The sequence below is a fragment of the Theropithecus gelada genome, chromosome 14, assembly GCF_003255815.1.
Source record: "Theropithecus gelada isolate Dixy chromosome 14, Tgel_1.0, whole genome shotgun sequence".
Taxonomy (NCBI): Eukaryota; Metazoa; Chordata; class Mammalia; order Primates; family Cercopithecidae; genus Theropithecus; species Theropithecus gelada.
Genome location: NC_037682.1, coordinates 66,250,905 through 66,270,212, shown reverse-complemented (window position 1 = coordinate 66,270,212; position 19,308 = coordinate 66,250,905). Strand labels below are relative to the sequence as shown.

The following is a 19,308-nucleotide window of genomic DNA, read 5'->3' as shown; positions in this document are numbered from 1 at the left end:
GAGGTTGCAGTGGGCTGAGATCGCACCACTGCACTCCAGCCTGGGCAACAGAGCAACACTCTGTCTCAAAAAACAAAAACAAAGCAAAATTAAAAAGGGAAGAATGAGAGACACATAGTCACCCTTAAACATAGCAATTCTGAACTCTAGCTTGGCAAAGGTTTACAAGTCTCTCTCTCCCAGGAGAGGGTGTATTTCTTGCTCAGGTCTAGAGTCTACTCCCTGGGAGGGGGGTTCTTGCTCCACTGATCTCTGTGGCTCTTGACTATACCCTCTGGAACATATTCCTTGTCTGTCACCTTCCGTGGCTACTTTTGAAGATATGGCCCATGTTGGTAGCTGAATAATTGGTAGTTTGAATAATTTCAGTCCCCTTTAATCCAGGCTGGTGGTACTTCACACATACAACTCATTTAAAACTTAGTGGGCTTTCTATGTATCTGATAATAGTCTATTCCATACTCCAAATGACACAATTGTTTTGAGACATCTCTCTAGATTTTATTACTGGTATTTCTGAATTGGGCTTCTGTGGGATCTCACTCTTAAGTTTCCAAGAAGTATTTTTTGTCCAGAGGTCAACTAGACATCACTTTAATTCTTGCAGAGGTCTTTATAAAGTGCCACTATGAAACACAGATTACTGTTTTTCCAGCCTCTAGTAATAATTTCCCATCATTTCCCCAGACTCACTATGTTTGCTTGCCATTTTCCCAGTTTCCAACCACTCCCAATTTCAAAGCCAATGTCACAAATTTTAGGGTTTTGTTAAAGGCCTAACATCTCACTTTCAGACACCAATTTCTGTATCAGTCAACTTTTTCTGCAAAACAAATTACCCCAACACTTAGTGGCTTAAAACAGCAGCTATTTATATATCTCACTGTTGTGTGGGTTAGCAGTTTTGACTGAGGTCAGCTGGGTATTTCTTCTGGTCTTAAGGGAGTCCACTTATCTGTTGGTGGTCAGCTGCCAAGTTGACTGGGTGCTGGTTTATTTCCGATGGCCACGGCTGGGTTGGCTAAGTGCTGCTACACATGATCTCTCACATTCCAGCAGGCTAGCCCAGGGTATTTGCTGGGTGCCTGGGCAGAGCCCCAAAAGAGACAGCCAAAGCATGCAAGGCCTCTGGACATCTAGGCTCAGAATTGATGCACTGTTCCTTCTGTTGCAATTTATTGGCAAAAGAAAATAATAAGAACTTCCCAGGTTCAAGCAGGAAATACAAAGTCATATAGCAAAGGGTGTGGATACGGAGAGGAATAAGGATCATGGCTATTTTTACAATTTGCCATACCTCCTCAGAGGCTACCCTCATCACAAAGTGAAAATTCCAAATTTTATGTGACATATGTACATATCAAAAATATATAGTTTTTTCCCCCTGTGAGTTCTGTATGTTTTTAAATGAACTGTTTCACACATACTACATAATTTATGCAGTATAAATGTAGGGTGTAAAGAATAGCGTGCTTTTGTACCTACCACCCAGGGAAAGAAATGTCATTTCATCAATATATTTTAAACTCCCTGTATGCCCCTCCCAACCTAATATTCACTTCTTACCTAGACTGTGTAGTTCCTTCCTGTCTTACCTCCTTCCGTCAGCTCTACCTACTGAAGCCAGCATGATCCTAAAAAACAAAAATCGAATAATTCCTGTGCTTAAAACTATTCAGGTGTTTCCCATTGACCTTAGAATAAAATCTAAATTTATTTATAGAGTAGGCCCTTCGCCATCTGGCTCCTGTTTACACTTCCTGCCTCGTTTTTGCCATTCATCCCTCAATGTGCTATGCTTATTCTCAAAACAGATCATTGAGATTTTGCCAAAGAAAGTGGCTTCCATAGTTCCATGCACTTCCTCTTTTGGAGCATGTGTCACTCTTGTTATTGGTTGTTTGCTTCTCTGTCTCCACTCTTAACTTGTCCCCACCTGGCTCTGAGGGTGAGGATCCCAACTGACTCCACTGCTGTATCCCTCTGGAGCCAAGCACAGCAGCTAGCACCCAGGATGCTCAGTAATAGTTGAATGGATGGATGAATGCTAGGCTCTGAGGACAAAGAGAAGCTTCACAAAAATGTCCTAGCCTATGTGAAGAACAGATATATGGAATTAATAAATCGATCTCTCTGCTAAGCCAACAGCAAATGTAGGACTAGGGTGGTGGGTTTGAGTTGGCTTATAAGTTCCACTAGGGGTCACTGTGGCAATGCCTCGGAGTCTTTCTTAAAAAATCATGTTATTTCCATGGAAAGACCCTACCTACTTTGAATGGAAATGTGATTTTTCAAAGGTGGGATCGGTTTTCTTTTGTGTTTTAATAAGCTCCCCATTCACTCCACTGGAGAGAGCTGTATGTGAGCCACCTGTGAGTCTGAAGGACTTAGTAACCCCTGCTGGTGCCCACTTTATGCCTGTAGTGATTCTTCAACTTGGAACCACCATAACAGCTTTCACAAACATGATTTAATTTATCTTCCACATCAGCTGTTGGCAGCCAGGATAGAGATTGTTATTATTTCCATCTTAAAAATGATATTTCTAGAACATTAAGTAATTTTCCCAGGGAATCACAACTGGTACCTACCTAAGCAGGAACTTGAATCTGGGTCTTTCGAATACAAGTGTATTTGTTCACTAAAAATATATTGAGTTCTAGGCTCTGTAAAAGATGATAGAGATGCAAAGACATGCCTCCCAAACTTAATGTCTTAGAAGCAAAGACTGTCAAAGTGGAAAGGAACTTTGAAGATCACCTAATGAAGTGTTCTCAACTCGGATGTGTGTAAGAATCACCTCAAGAGCCTGTTAAAAATGCAGATTTCCTGGACTTTGCCTGTCCTCCACCCTCTTACAGTCCAATTCAATGAATCTGGGTGGACCTTGGAATCTGAATTTTTCATAAGAACATCCACATTTACCTGAATAATTCTGATGCAAATAGGCTGTGGGCCACACTGAGAAACATTGATCTATTGGTTTCATCCTTTCATAATATAAAGGAAAAACTGAGGTGATGTGAGTCCCTGGAAATGTTCCAGGGAGTAAAATATTCCACGTAAAAGGGAGGCTAACCCAGGAACTGATAATGAGCAACGTGAAGTAATGATGCAATGGAAAGAGCACTCAACTGAGAGCTGGGGACCCTGGGTTTACCATCTTGCAGCTGAGTCACTTCATTTCCATAAGCTGGTTTTCTCAACTGTAAAATGCAGGACAATACATACTTCATAGGCTTATTGTGAGGACAGGCAATTCAAAAGATTTGGAAGAGGACTGGCACTAGGGACATTTGATAAAGAGATTAACAGGATTGTTTTGAATGCTCTTTCTACTTTATTTGTCTATTCTCTTATTTTTATTTTTATTTTCTTGGCTGGGCGCAGTGGCTCACGCCTGTAATCCTAACACTTTGGGAGGCTGAGGTGGGTGGATTGCCTGAGCTCAGGAGTTCAAAACCAGCCTGGGCAACACGGTGAAACCCTGTCTCTATTAAAAAAAAAAAAATTATCCAGGTGTGGTGGTGGGCACCTGTAGTCCCAGCTACTTGGGAGGCTGAGGCAGGAGAATTGCTTGAACCTGGCAGGCCAAGGTTGCAGTGAGCTGAGATCACACTACTGCACTCCAAGGCTCCATCTAAAAAAAAAAACCAAACAAAAAAAACCAAACAATTATTTTCTTGAGACAGAGTCTTGCTATCTTGCCCAGGCTGGAGTGCAGTGGCACAATCATGACTCTCTGTAGCCTTGATCTCCCAACTTCCCCAAGCCCAAAAGATCCTCTCTCCTCAGCCTCCCAAGGAGCCCACACCACAGGCATGCACCACCTCTCCTGGCTAATATTTGTATTTTTGTCTCTCTATGTTACCCAGGCTGGTCTTGAACTCCTGGGCCTCCCAATGTGTTGGGATTACAGGCATAAGCCTCCATGCCTAACCTGTTCTATACTTTTAAACAAGTACCTGCAATTGCCAGGCACTTAGCTAGGAACCATCTCACTTATATGAAGTATATGATCTAGTATAGCAGATAGCCATTAATTATACAAATAAGAAGTAATAATTATAGTTATTATTATTCTGAGACAAACTCTCACTCTGTCACCCAGACTAGAGTGCAGTCGTGCAATTCTGGCTCACTGTAGCCTCAACCTCCTGGGCTCAAGCAGTCCTCCCACCTCAGCCTCCTAGCTGGGACTGCATTCACACATCTCCACAACCAGATTATTTTTCACTTTTCTGTGGAGACAGGCTCTCACTGTTGCCCAGGCTGGTCTCGAACTGCTGGCTTCAAGCGATCCTCCTGCCTCAGCTTCCCAAAGTGCTGGGTTTACAGGCGTGAGCCACTGTGCCTGGCCCAAATAAAAAATTATAATTGTCATATATGCTACCAAGGGAAAATACAGGGTGTGTTTTGAATAATATGAAGACTTGAACCTAGTCTGCAGACAAATAAAATGTCCCTGAGGAAATGACTCAAAGGATGAGTAGGATTTCGTCTGTCAGAAATTCCACATGAATCAGAAAAGAGCTTGCCAAGAGCAAGAAACGAAAAGACAAAAGGCCAGCATGGCTGGAGTGGAGCGAGCAGAGGAGAGTGGCACAAGCTGAAGCTGAGGATGGTTATTATTTCCAGAGAAGCCCTTCTCTTTCTCTGATAATTATTTGAAAATCTTGATCTTTTCCTCAACTCTTTTCTGTCAATGTTTTTCCATTTTAATACCCAAAAGCCTTATTATACTAACATTTCCTCAAAGCTAATATACATTTTTCACTATTTTGACATTCAGAAATAGGGATGGTCTAATAATACAGGTTAAAAAAACTTCCTATTTAGCAAGTTGTTTCAAACAGGCATGTAAGTTGAGCCCTCACAAACTTACCAGTGCTCGGAAAATACCTATTCTAATGTCATCATGTAATTATTTACACTTGTAGCATAATTGCATTAAATTTTAGTTTGTTTTAGTTAAACTTGGAACACTGCTATTAAAGTGACTTCAAAAATTCCTCTACTGATCCAGAAGTAAAACAAAATATTATAGTTAGGAGGTTCTGATTGTGGGGAAGATGAAACAGATACATTCTACCCTGGCAATTGTAAAACCTGGACAGAATACACAGAGCAGGCATTTGAGGACTCTGTCTTCCTGTTACTTGGCCCTGGATACATGCAGTCATGCGAAGTACATAGCAGAATGGGGTAAGTGAAACCTCGGGTTTTTAGTGAGAGGACCTAAAAGGGGAGCCTCGGGACTGTAAAGTTTCAAACATCATGGAGACAAGCCCGGGAGAGCAATGCCGTAATTCCTGGGTTCACCTCTGAGCTGTGCACGCATGGATCTGATACTAAATAGCATACCGTAGACTTGAGTACTGAGGTATGGGATAAAGGGATAAACCACTATCCAGATCCAAGACTGCCCACTGAGTATGCACAACTGAAAGAGGTCTGAATAGCATTGAAAGGCTTTGAAAACTGAACTGACATTTTAACCACAGCCACAAAGACAGGTCACAGTTTGTGGCCTGTATCCAGCTGGGTCACTTGCATGCTAAAATGAAAGTATGAATATTCTCCATAAGATTTAAACAAGATCTAGACATGTATAATATTCAGAATGTTTAGTATTTAATCCAAAATTACTCAGCATACAAAGAACCAAGAAAATCTCAATCTGCATGAGAAAAAACAGCCACCAGATGCCAATGAAGAGAGAACATAAGTGTTGAAATTGTTAAAGACTTTAAGCTAGGCATTATAAAACGCTCCAAGAAGTAAAGGTGAACACTCTTGAATGGAAAGTATCAACAAACAAATAGAAGACATAAAAAGAAATCAAATGGAAATGTTAGAGCTGAAAGTATAATAGCCAAAATAAAAAACTCACTGATGGACTTAATGGCAGAATACAGATAACATAGGAAAGAGAAAACTTGGGTGACCTTGAAAATAGACCCGTAGAAATTATCTAATCCGAATATGAGAAAAAGATTTTTAGAAAATGAGCATGGCCAGACATGGTGGCTCATGCCTGTAATCTCAACATTTTAGGAGGCCAAGGCGGGAGGATTACTTGGGCCCAGGAGTCCAAGACCAGTCTGGACAACATAGTAAGACCCTGTGTCTACAAAAAAAGAAAATTATCTGTGTGTGGTGGCATGTGCCTGTGGGTCTAGCTACTCAGGAAGCTTTGCCAGAGCACAGGAGATCAAGGCTACAGTGGGCCATGATTGCACCACTACTGCACTCTAGCCTGGGCAACAGAGTGAGACCTTGTAGAAAGAAAAGAAAGAAAGAGAGAAAGAGAGAGACAAAGAGAGAGAAGGAAGGAGGGAGGGAAGGAAAGAAGGAAGGAAGGGGAAAAGAAAAAGAAAAGGTCAACTCAGAATTCTACATTCAGTGAAAATATACTTCAGGATAAAAGTAAAATAGCTGCATTCTTAGATGAAAGAAAATTAAGAGAATTCATTGCCAGGAGACTTGCTCTAAAAGAATTTCTAAAGATATTGACTCAGCAATCAAAAAATTTCCCACAGGAAAAAAAAAAAAAAAAAAAGGCCCAGGCTTAAATGACTTTCATGGTGTATTTTTCCAAATGTTTAAAGAAAAACTTACTCCAATCCTATACAAACTCACACATAAAAATATAGAAAAGGAGGGAACACTTTCCCACTCATTCTATGAGACCAAAATTATGATACCAAAACAGACAAAGATATCAGATAAAAAGAAAACCACAGACCAACATCTCTTGTTAATGTAGATACAAAAATCCTCAACAAAATATTAACAAACCAAATCCAGCATCATGGCAAGTGAGATTTATCCCAGGAATGCAAGGTTGGTTCAACATACAAGAATCAATCAATATAACCCACCATGTTAAGAAAATAAGGGGTGAAAACCACATGATCACCTCAGCAAAGGTAGAAAATGCATTCTACAGATTAAAAGCATTCAACAAACTAAGAACAGAAGGGAACCTCCTCAATCTAATTAGGGTATTAACAAAAAAACCTTCAGCTAACATCATACTTAATGGCAGAAGATTGAAAGCTTTTCCCCTAAGATCTGAAATAAGACTAGAATGCCTTCTCTTACCACTTCTATTCAACATTTTACTGGAGATTCTAGCCAAGTCATTTTGGCTAAATAAATAAATAAAAAGCATCCAGATTGGAATGGAAGAAGTAATCTATTTTCTGATGTTATGATTGTCTATATGTAAAATCATAGGGAATCCACAAAACACACTATAGAGACATTAAATAAGTTTAAAAGGTTACAAGATTTAAGCTCAATATACAAAAATCAATTGTACTTCCATACAGTATAAATTAAGAAAAGATTTCATTTACAATAGTATTAAAAAACCACACAAAGCCATTTATATGAAATGCCAAGAATAAAAAAAATCCACATACATGGGAAGTAGATCAGTGGTTGCCATGAGGGAGTGACTGCTAATGGTACAGGGTTTCTTTTTTTCTTTTTTTTTTTCTTTTTGTTTTTTTTTGAGACAGAGTCTCACTCTGTCACCCAGGCTGGAGTACAGAGGTGTGATCTCAGCTCACTGCAACCTCCTTTTCCCAGGTTCGGGTGATTCTCCTGCCTCAGCCTCCCAAGGGGTACAGAGTTTCTTTTTGAGGTAAAGAAAATACTCTAGAATCAGATATTTGTGATGGTTTTGCAACCTTGTGAATATATTAATACTAAAAATCAACTAATTGTACACTAAAGGTAGATTTTATACTATACGAATTATACTTCAATTTTATAAAGAAGACTATACTTAAGGAATAAATTTAACAAAATTATTATGTACAATTTCCTAGCTCTATCTGCTGAAAGAACCTGAGGGCAGCAGCATCCCAGTCACAGTAAGCACACCAGCACCCAAATCTTGGTTTCTGAATACTCTTTTCCATTAAAAGGAACCAGCACTCCTTGGAGAAATACCTGATTCTGGGACTGGGGCTGGGAAAGAAAGTACAAGATTACCTGCAATAGCTTATAAATAACAAAGTATAGAATGAGAGGAGTAAAGGGGACATATCAAAAGGACACAAGAGCCATATTGAAGAGGTTAGTCAACTTGTGTTGGCCAGGACAACTGCAGAATAATTTGAGCGTCAAATAAATAGTTAATTATAATTCATTCAATAATATGTATGAACTCATACATATTGAGATAAATGAATAAGTTAATAACTGGGACAGAAGAGAAAGCTCTATATTACCAGAGAATGCCAATAAGTAGTAATAACCTACCAATTAATAAGTAGAAAATACTTTTTCATTAACTTTATGCTGGAGGAACCAGGCATACATAATTTATACCAAGTACTGAAAACTAACACCACCAGCAATGGGACAAATCAACATACTATGCCTCCTGACATGATGCACTGAGAAGAACAAAGAATTATTCCTGTTGTGTTCCTGCCAAAGTTGCATCTACTCATGAGGAAACATCAGACAGACTCAAATTGAGACATTCCAAAAAATAACTGGCCTGTTATCTTCAAATGTGTCGAGATAGCAGAGAGTAAGCAAAGATTGAGGAACAGTACCAGATTGAAGAACACTAAAGAGATATGACAACTAAACACACAAATAGTCCTGGATAGGATCCTAGATTCACAACACATTTAAATGGTACAATCAAGAAAATTTGAAGAAGGTATGTGAACTCGAGGTATTAGTATTTTGTCAATGTTAGTTTCCTAATATTGGTGGTTATATTGTGGTTTTGTAGACGGTCTCTAAGAATCTTATGGGTGTACCTTATATTTCAACCAGGAAAAAGAAATGCTTCTAAGAATCTTAGGGCTGGCTGGGCGTGGTGGCTCACACCCGTAATCCCGGCACTTTGGGAGGCCAAGGTAGGGGGATCACTTGAGGCCAGGAGTTCGACACCAGCCTGGGCAACATGGTGAAACCCTGTCTCTACAAAAAAATACAAAAACGAGCTGGGCATGGTAGCATGTGCCTGTAGTCCTGGCTACTCAGGAGGCTGAGGCAGGAGGATCACTTGAGCCCGGGAGTTCAAGGCTATAGTGAGTCGTGATCATGCCACTGCAATCCAATCTGGCAACAGAGCAAGACCCTATCTCTAACAAAATAAAAAGACTTTTAAGACTGTTGTACCACCACCCTGAGTCTCAGCCCAAGTGAGAGAAGGGCACTTCTTGGGAAGAAATATAGATATGTTTTTTGTCTAATGGAAAGAACTCCAGTAAAATTTATAGGAAATCCTCAAAGGTTTTAAGATAAATTTTATCAATAGAAGTACTGCCCATTTGGGCTAAAGAGACAGAGGCAATACAAAACAGATACCTTTGGGTTCCTTTGTCAGTTTCCTAATGTCGCTGAAACAAATGACCACAAACACAGTGGCTTAAAACAACACATATATTGTCTTGCAGTCCTGGAGTTCAGAAGTCTGAAATGGGTTTTACTGGACTAAAATCAACGTGTCAGCGGGTCTCTGTTCCTTTTGGAGGCACTAGAGGAGAACCTGTTTCCTTGCCTTTCCAGCTTCTAGAAGCTGTTCACAATCCTTGACTGGTGGCCTCCTTCTTCCATCTTTAAAGTCAGCAATATGGTGTTAAATATCTTTAAATCTTTCTGACTTTGCTTCCATTGTCACATTTCTTTCTATGACTTTTAAGGACCCTCATGATTGCATCGGGACTACCAAGATAAACCAGCATAATCCTCCAATGTCAAGATCCTTAACCTAATCACATCTGTAAAGTCTCTTGTGCCATGTAAGGTAACAGTCATGGGTTTTGGGAATCAACACATGCACATCTTTGGAGGGAGGGCGTGATTCTGCCTACCACAGTCCCTAATCTTCTCTGGTCAGAACAGCTTCTATGGGAAGGCTACTCAGTTGGAAAGAGTTTGTGCAAGGTAGGAGCCTTGAAGCTTAATCTTCAAAACCTTCTGGGTAAATGCCTCTGGTAGTAATTAAGAATATGGAATCAGGATCCACATGACCTGGGTTCAAGTCCCTTCTCTACCACTTACTATGTATGTTGATTGAGTTGATGTTACAGATTGGGTTCTCTAGAAACAGAGGCTCAGATGGAGTTTGAGGTGCAAGATGTTTATTAGAGATCAACATCTATGAAAGGGAAAGGAAGCAAGAAAAGGGAGAGGAAGAAGTCAAAGAGGCTTGATGAAGCCTTAATCAAGGTGGCAGGCATGCTGGAGCTAGTATTGCCTGTAAGAGTTTTCTCACGATGGACCAAAATGGCTAGGCCTTGATTCCCTCACCTTGCTCCGTTGCTGGATTAGGGTTGCCCCAGGAAGGAAATTTCCCTAGGCAAGGCTGCTCTCTGCTATAGGATAGACCCTAAAGCAGCTGACCGCTGGAGACTCTTCTGATCACATTCCCTGCAGCTGTGCAACAATTGTTTGAAGGGGGATCTGCGTGGTACATCTCCATGTCTACACAAGCAGTGGTGTGCTGGAGCTGGCTCACCCCAGCTCACAAGAATTGATTGTTAGCATCTTTATCCAACTGCAGTCAGTGATGACATATTCTCATGTTGAAATCAGCCACTATGGGAGAATTGACACCACAGAAATTGGCAAATGCCACAAATCAGAATTTTAATTTTTTTCCTAGACAGCTGGTTTACAGCACACCTCAAATGTGGTCCACAAGTGATTAACATTGAGTAGGTTATTGATTGTCCCTACAACTCAGTCTTCTCATTGGTAAAGTGGGGCTAATAATACTATAAGAATACTACTACTACCTAGGCTGTAAGGTCAGCATGAGAATTAAATGAGTTAATACATATAAAATACTCTGGACAGCAATTAAATGAGTTAATATATGTAAAATACTCTGGATGGCCCCTGCCACACAGGAAACACTCAGTAAGTATTAACTGCTGTGTTTACTATTGCCATTGTTATTACAATTATTACCACCTTAAAAACTTCCACTGGATTTTCATAGAAGAAAAGCACCTAAATTTCTTAGTATGGCATGCAAAGGCCCTTCGCAATCTGATAGTTTCAAGCACAAGGAACTTCTCGTCATTTCTGGAACTCAAACTGTTTTCCACCTCCAAACCTTGTCACGCACAGGTACCTTCTGCCAGGAAAGCCCACTCCTCCCTTGCCTGTCAACTTCCAATTTTTTTCATGCTTTTGAACCAGCACACATTATCTCCTCTCTGAAGCCCTCTCCACCCGCTAGATGACGGTTCCTTCTTCAGTGTTGCCATTGCACATTGCACAACCCTCAGTTACTCTGACAGCACTTTACTGTGATTACTTGTTTACATATCTGTCTCCTCCTTTGCGTCCAGGATTGGATCTGCTATTTCTCTGTGTAGTCAGCACATTAACATAGGTGCTAATAAATATTTGTTGAATGAATGAACATTGCCTGGGAAATGATTAAGAGGGGGGAAATAGAGTAAGTAGCCTAGTAGGCTATAATAATAGCAATATTTTTGTTTGCCTAAGTGACTCTAGGTATATTGTGTAAAGCAGTGACATCAGGACCCCAGAGTTTCAGGTTCTGTAAGTCCTAGATTTGTCATACACTCACATCCTGACACAGTCCTACTCATCCTTCAGATGGCTCAGATGTCACGCCCTCTGTGAGGGTTTTCCTGCCTGCTGCCCTCTTGCCGCTCTTTGCCTGTGCAGCTATTCACACACGCAAAATTGGCTCTTCTGTGGGGATCCAGTGGTGTTTGTGTATTCTCACTCCATGGTACAGAGAGGCGGATATTTTAGGGATGTTGTCAGCATGGTGTTAACAATATTTGGGGATGGTCACAGCCTTAGACCTGTGAATTCATCGCTCACCTCGCCCCCGCCTCAATTTCTCCCAGTGTGATGGGCACAGTGGAAACACCTTCACAGGGTCGCGATTTAGTGGAGGGCGGCTGACACTGATGTTGCAGGAAGCCCCCACGCATTCCGAGGAGCTGAGGGCTAGAGAGCGAGGTGAGGCGCGTCGAAACAAGGAAGGAGGCAGAGGGCGTGGGGCGAGACTGGGCGGCGGAGGCGACTGACCGGGGCCAGGGGGCGGGGCCTGAGCCGGGAGGGGGCGGGGAAAGGGGCGGGGCAGGCCAGGGCAGGAGCGGCTGGCGCCGCGCGGCCAGGACTGTCTGAGAAGTGCGCTAGCGCTGGCGATGGGTCCAGGGGCGCGGCTGGCGGCGCTGCTGGCAGTGCTGGCGCTCGGGACAGGAAACCCAGAAAGGGCTGCGGCGCGGGGCGACACGTTCTCGGCACTGACCAGCGTAGCGCGCGCCCTGGGGCCCGAACGCCGGCTGCTGGGGCTGCTGAGGCGGTACCTGCGCGGGGAGGAGGCGCGGCTGCGGGACCTGACTAGGTGAGGGCACGGCGAGTGGGAGCGACCGAGGGGCCTCAGTGGGAGACACTGTGCAGCAGCGTGGGGTGACTCAGCTTGAGTGTGACCCCAGGCTCATTGTCATGCTGCGTGGGACTCCAGACCCACTGTCGCACCGTGCGACTAAGACACTGTGGCGTGGGGTGGGGAGTGGCTCTGAGGGCCATTGTGACCCCCCAGACCCATTGTCACACTGTGTGGGACCCCGACACTCCGTGGCATGAGGTGTTGGCGAGGGTTGAGTCACACTGTGTGGGACTGCAGACTCCATAACACACACGGTGGCACCCCCCCCCCCCATATCCAGCGTCACACAGCAAGGTTGAGACACTGTGGAAGAGCGGGGTGGGGTGACTCTAGGACCTCACAATGTGCTGTGCAAAGCTGTGTGATCCCCAGGCCCTGTGTCACACTGACACAGACACAGTGGACGGTGCTGTGACAGAGACACTGTGAGAGTGAGATGGAGAGAATATGGTGACGCTTTAGCTATGCAAGTATTGACCTTTCAAGGGGCGATCGTGAAACACCGCATGACCTAGTGAGCTGAAGTTTAGTGTTAGGAGTCAGGTGACAGTCTTCCACCATATGTGAGATTTACATGTCATTGGCACTGGATGGGCACGATGCTGTGGATATCATACTCTGCATGTGAGTGATGCTGAGTAACTGTACAGGTCGCTATATGAATAATGCTTCAGTTCATTAATTCATAGAACACATATTTTTGAGTGCCTACTAAGAGCCAGGCAGTGTTCCAGGTAGTGGGGATAAAATGGTGAAGAAGAGCCAACTCTGCCCTCAAGGAGTTCGGGTCTGTAGCACCATGACTGTGAATCAGAGATGTCCACTGCCCTCTATGTCTTCAGTTCTTCCTTCTCCTTACACATGTAGAAGCTCTCTAAATACTAAATAAATGATAACTGAGATGTTATATGTGTGTCAACATATTTGATATCAAAAAAGCACTGTGAAAAAACATACTTGATGCAGAAGATACTGAGTATAGCACACAGCAGTGGATGCTCAGCTAATATTGTTTTGATATACAATCAACAAACTCTAGTGCTACACACTGTGGCATAAAAGATTGTTAGACTTGGGATGCTGAGGCACCATAGTCATGTATCGACTTTGCCAGTGTCCAGCTGAGAAAAATGAAAGATAAATGATTGTATATGATACCATCTGTATGAATATGTGCTGCGCCTTCTCTGCTTGGGACATGAAGAAGCCTACAACACTGACAGAGTGGTTATGACCACGTCACTATTTGGATATATTAATATGGTACTTATATCACGTGACCTCCTTCTCATTGAGCTAAGATGGCACAATGCACTGCTTTTAAAACTTTGCGTGAGTGTATGTGATAGTAATACTGATTCTGGGGTGACATGAGAAGAAGGTATGTGGAATGGGGAGTGACTCTGAGGTCCAGTGTGACCCCCAAACCCATTGTCACCCTGTGCAAAACTTTGAGACCCCATGACTGTGAGAGAGAGCTATGTAGAAGAAAAGCATTTTGTGGGTGGAAAGTATTTGTGAGAGATCTTGTTAATAGTGACTGAATGAGCTAATTTGGTGCTTGTCCTTAAGTATGTGGCTTGCATATAAACAGCTTGAAATAGTGTGACAATGTACAATATAGGTATGTATTAATTTTAACAATAAATGAAGATCATTTCAATAATTATTGTCACTTTTTGGTATAGCATTGTTGTCTAGTATTCTATGGGTCCATGCTGACTGAGTCAAATGTCTTCTTTTTGTTCATAGCCCAGAGTCATTGGAGTCCAAGCTTATTGGTGGAAATAGGAAAGACTTTTTTCTGCTTGATTTCAGTGCCCAGCATGCTCCCTGCTACCCATGCTTGTTTTCATACCAGTAATCTCTTTCTTTGGGTAGCTCAGATGGAGATGGGAGTGGGGGGTCAGAATCCCTGTGCTGGTCTTTCAGGTTACATTCTCAGAAGAGAGCACTCAGAGCATTTTGGCCAAAGCAGCTGGCCAACCCCACTCCGCCATGCTGGTCTCTTTCACTGTCTTTCCACCATTATCATTGCCACAACTTTGTCGCAGCAGGAGGTCTCATACAAACCGTATCTCATTTGATTCTCTCTCACACACGGTGCTTTGAAATAGATTTGTATTACACTGTTAACTGTTGAGAAATCAGTTAAAACCCAAGAAAACTAAAGTCTAGTTGCTTATTCAAGATTGTATTAATAAATCTAACAGGTAGCAAATCCAGGACTAGGATACAGTTGTTTTGACTGTTTATCCAACTTTTTTCCTATTATGCTATGTTATCCCTACCGCTTCTTTTATCTGTTATACCAAGACATAGACCAGGCTCCTAACTAATTGAGGTTTTACTAGTGGCCACAGTACATGGTGGTTAACAGTAAATTCAGGAGGTTAACAGACCTCTATTTGAATCATTGGCTCTGATCTGGGACAAGTTACTTTACCTCTTTGAGCTTCAGTTTCCTAATCTTTAAAATGATGATAAACACAGTACCTATCACCATAGGGTTGTTGAAGGGTTAAGAGTACCATGTAAAAGTATTTATCATTATGCCTGGCATGTAACAATTGCTGGACAAATGCTAAGCCTTTATGCTTATTATTTTATTTTATTTTATTTTATTTTATTTTATTTTATTTTAAGACCAACTAGTGAAACTAGGCCCCACTTTTGGCTCTGAGGATTAACTAGGATTGTGACAGCCTAGATAAAAAACAAATCAGAAAAGTTCCCGATTATTTTCTCAGGTGATTTACGAACATTTAATTTTGTAGTTTAGTTTGATATTTTGAAGACTGGCATTCTATCATTCTGTTCTCTAGTGACTGCTCTAAAACCCAGTGAAGTGTTTGCTTTTTAAGAGACAGGGTTTTGCTCTGTCACCCAGGCTAGAGTGCAGCGGCTCTATCATAGCTTGCTGTAACCTCAAACCTGTGGCTCAAGTGATCCTCCTGCCTGAGCCTACCAAGTAATTAGGACTACGGGTGCGCACCACCATGCGCACCATGCCTGGCTAGGGCTTTTTTTGCTTTTGTTTTTGGTTTTTGTTTGGTTTGGTTTGGTTTGGTAGAGACGGGGTCTTGCTCTCTTGCTCAGACTGGTCTTGAACTCCTGGCCTGAAGTGATTGATCCTCCCTCCTCGTACTCCCAAAGTGTTGGGATTGCAAGCATGAGCTACCGCACCCAGCCTTTATGTTTGCTTTTTAAAACAAGAATTTTGGCAGTTCTTGCTAATTTTTCTGTACTCCCAATCTGGTGATTTTATGTAACTTGAGAGGCTGTTTCCAAGGCTCGGTTGAGATAGAAAAATGCCATATTCTTGAGGTTGGAACTACTCCCTACTCCAAGTTAATGAATAAAAATTATACTTGTTATAGTATATATGGTTATATGCCAGTATGGTACATATACTAGTTATGTATATAAAGAGAGTTTACCCTAGCTTTTGTTGTTGCTGTTTTTGTAGTTTAAAATACCACCAAGAGTGAAAGAGAAGTGTCAGCAGCAATTTTTTTCTGTCCTAAGGATTAAGCATTAAGAATGTCCCAGAAGAACTGAGACAAAACCATTTCTGAATTCCAAAGGCAAAACATATTGAAGTGAAATAGCCCATGTATTGTGGTTGGATAACCTGCCCAGGCTATGTTTAATGCAGGGATTGGGTTGCAAATTTTATGTGCAGATTCTTGAAGGAAAGGATCTGATTTTCCATTCTCAGCAGTATTTGTCAAAGCAAAAAGACATTTAGGAAACCCTGAGGTTTGAATTCAGCATCCAGTAACTCAGTTTCCAGACTCTGGAAACTGCTGTGTGCTCAGAGGCTGGGCTAGGGCCAACTTTTGGATTCTAAGCCAACCTCAGTTATCAGTTGAGAGATTTTTTTCTTTGTGTGACAGAAAAGTGGCATATCTAAACACTGGACTGAATTGATGTGCTGCAATAGAGATCAAACCCTGACCTAAACAAATCAACCCCAAAATGCAAGGAGGGGTGCTAAGAAAACAAGGAAGTAGATAGCACGTTTGATTTGATGCATGACTTGGGGCAAATATTCACCTCTCTGCTTTACCATTTTACCTTTGTGCCTCAGTTTCCTCTGATTCCTGTTAAACATTAGTCCTCAAGCTAATGAGGAATCTGTTTATTCAGTTGTGGAAGGGGTGATCAGAAGAAATAACAGAATGTGCCTGCTGAAAAGATCCATAGAAATCTTCTAGACTAGACCAGTTCTTTCATTTTATGGATGAGGAAACTGAGTGATAGTTGGAGGCTGGGTCAGAATAAGTCTCGGGTCTTCCCCCAGCTCCTTCCTATCCAGCTGTCTTATAGAATCACTGCCCTCTCAGCCTCAGTTGTTCCTGGACACCTACTCTTTAAGCTGGACTCAAGCCCAAGTCTCCGCTTGTTAAGTTTTTTCATCTAGCAGTGGAATATCTTTCCCTAAGTAGTTCCATATGGAGCCAAAGCAGGAAACAATGGGTAGTAAAGATCCCACACCCTGGAGGCTGGTTTCATTTCAAAACCCTAGAGCTCCAGCTCACAGACTGCCTTGTCTTTGGGATCAGAGACACCCTGGGACTTGACAGGCTTCCCATTTCCCCACTGGGAGACCCAGGTCCAGGTTCTTGTTCCTTAGTTTACGTTGAATTAAACATTCGGCTCCTTGGAAGCCTCAAGACGGTCGTCTTCTATTTCAGGCTTCATTTCATAGTTGAGGACCTCACTCTTTAGAAATCCTCAGATCGGACTCTGCTCCAAGGGGTTGAAATCCTACCACCCTGCCACTTCCTCTGTTTTTCACTTTCATCTCTGTCTCCTTGCAGAAGTTTCCCACTCTTGCCAAAGGACTCATAGTCTCCTGTGCGCTTGCACACGTTCATTTTTTTTTCACTTTGCACAAACTCTTTTTTCTTCTACTTCCATTCTTGTTATACTGTTTTTGAAGTTAATAATTTTAAAACGAGGGGGAAAACTCTTGGAGAGCAGGAATAGTACCCTTAATGCGTCCTGTTATAGATAATAAATTTCAGTACTATAAATTCCATTGGTGTTTTAGAAATGGAATTAACCGTAGTATACCAGCATCTTTTGCCTATATGAACACTGTTGAAGGACACTGGAGAAGGGAAATTAACTAGAAAGATGATCACTTCAGGCCCTATCATTTCTGCCCTTTTCTGCAATTGTTGCCAAGCTAGAAAGGTTGAAAGTGTGCTGGACAATCCCACCTCTTATTCCGCTTTACAGTCATCACCACTTCCTAAACTCCTTCCTTGAACCCAGTCCATTCTCCGTCGCTGTCGTGGTTCAGACTCTCCTTGTCTTGTGCTTGCAGTTTTGAAGTGGCCTCCTCCCCACCCTCTCACACATTTATATATGTGAACAAGTCATAGTTTTAAACAGTACCACTCTCACTTAAAGCCTTCTCTAACCTTCTCTGGCCGAATTAATCATCCCCTCTCTGTCCTCCCCACCAAGCCTTGTTCTTAAATCTGGTATTGCATCTGTAATGTAATTATTTGTATCTTCCTTACTCACTAAACTGTGGATCCTTGAGACCAAGATTATTTCCTTATTCAGAATTTTTTCCTTAGCTCCTAGCAGAGTATTCTTTATTCATTCTTTCATAGAAATATGTATTGAATTTAGGTACAGAGTGATGAGAAAAAAAGTTATTTTCTTATCCGTGAAATCCTTGAGTATTGGACCCCATCTTGCTTTTGTATCCCTAGAATCTAGCATGGAGTCTGACATCTAGCAAATAACTAGTGTAGATTGACTTACTACAAATATATCTCAAGCCTCTGTGCCTTTGTACACTAATGGTTCCTGTTGGCTTGAAAAATACTCCTCTTCTTTGTTCTAGCTCCTTAAGAAACCATATAGCATAATCAGCTGAGAACTCAGGTTTCGGAGTTGGTCAGACTTGGGTTCCATCCTGGCTTTGCCCTTTACTAACAGTGTGGCTTTGTTTCTGTTTCCTCTCCGTGGAATGGGTAAAATTAAATCTACACTAAGTGTAGGTCCGAAGGTGGGGGGCGATTAAATGAGACAACCTATTTACAGCGCTCAACAGGCCAATACATGGTAGGAGCTCAATAAGTCATAGCTTTCAGTATTTTAACAAATCCTTTCAGATTCAGATCAAATGCCATCTCTTCTTGGAAGCCTTTCCTTCCCCCTTCTAACTCCCACCTGGGTGAGCTGCCCTGCCTGCACAGCTGCAGCATTATATGCTCACTTCTCTCATAGCAGAGACGTCCCCAACCCCTGGGCCAGGGACTGGTACCAGTCCGTGGCTGGTTAGGAGGCGGCCCCCCCGCCAGCAGGAGGTGAGTGGTGGGCAAGGGAGCATTACTGCTTGAGCTCCGCCTCCTGTCAGATCAGCGGCGGCATTAGATTCTGATGGGAGCGTGAACCTTATTGTGAACTGTACATGCGAGGGATCTAGGTTGTGTGCTCCTTATAAGAATCTAACTGGTACCTGATGATCTGAGGTGGAACAGTTTCATCCCAAAACCATCCCCCAATGCCCCTGGTCCGTGGAAAAAATTGTTTTCCATGAAACTCATCCCTGGTGCCAAAAAGGTTGGGGACCACTATATAGCACACATCACAGTGGCTATAATTAATTCAATAGTGTTTTTGAGTTTCTACCAGATACTAAGTATTGCATATACAGTGATGACAGGAGAAAAAGACTTTGTGATCCCTTTGAGAGCTGGACCCTGTCTTGCCTTTATATCTCTAGCATGGTGCCTGATATACAGTAATTGATTAATATAGACTGACTCATTCAATGAACAAAAGAGCAGACCTACTTTTGTTGTATCTATAGTTTTCATATTCTTTGTGCTTGCATGGCTTTTTGGTTGGACTATTAT

At 42.1% G+C, this 19,308-nt stretch overlaps 1 protein-coding gene across 2 annotated transcripts in view; it reads left to right on the top strand.

Moving 5' to 3' along the window:
• The first annotated feature begins 12,121 nt into the window (after positions 1 to 12,121).
• Positions 12,122 to 19,308, top strand: part of P4HA3 (prolyl 4-hydroxylase subunit alpha 3) — a 38,229-nt gene continuing 31,042 nt past the window's right edge. For both annotated transcript variants that reach the window (XM_025358292.1, XM_025358293.1), the window contains exon 1: positions 12,122 to 12,376. In XM_025358292.1, the coding sequence (XP_025214077.1) occupies positions 12,177 to 12,376 (200 nt within the window). In that variant the 5' untranslated portion in view covers positions 12,122 to 12,176. The remainder of the gene's footprint in view (positions 12,377 to 19,308) is intronic.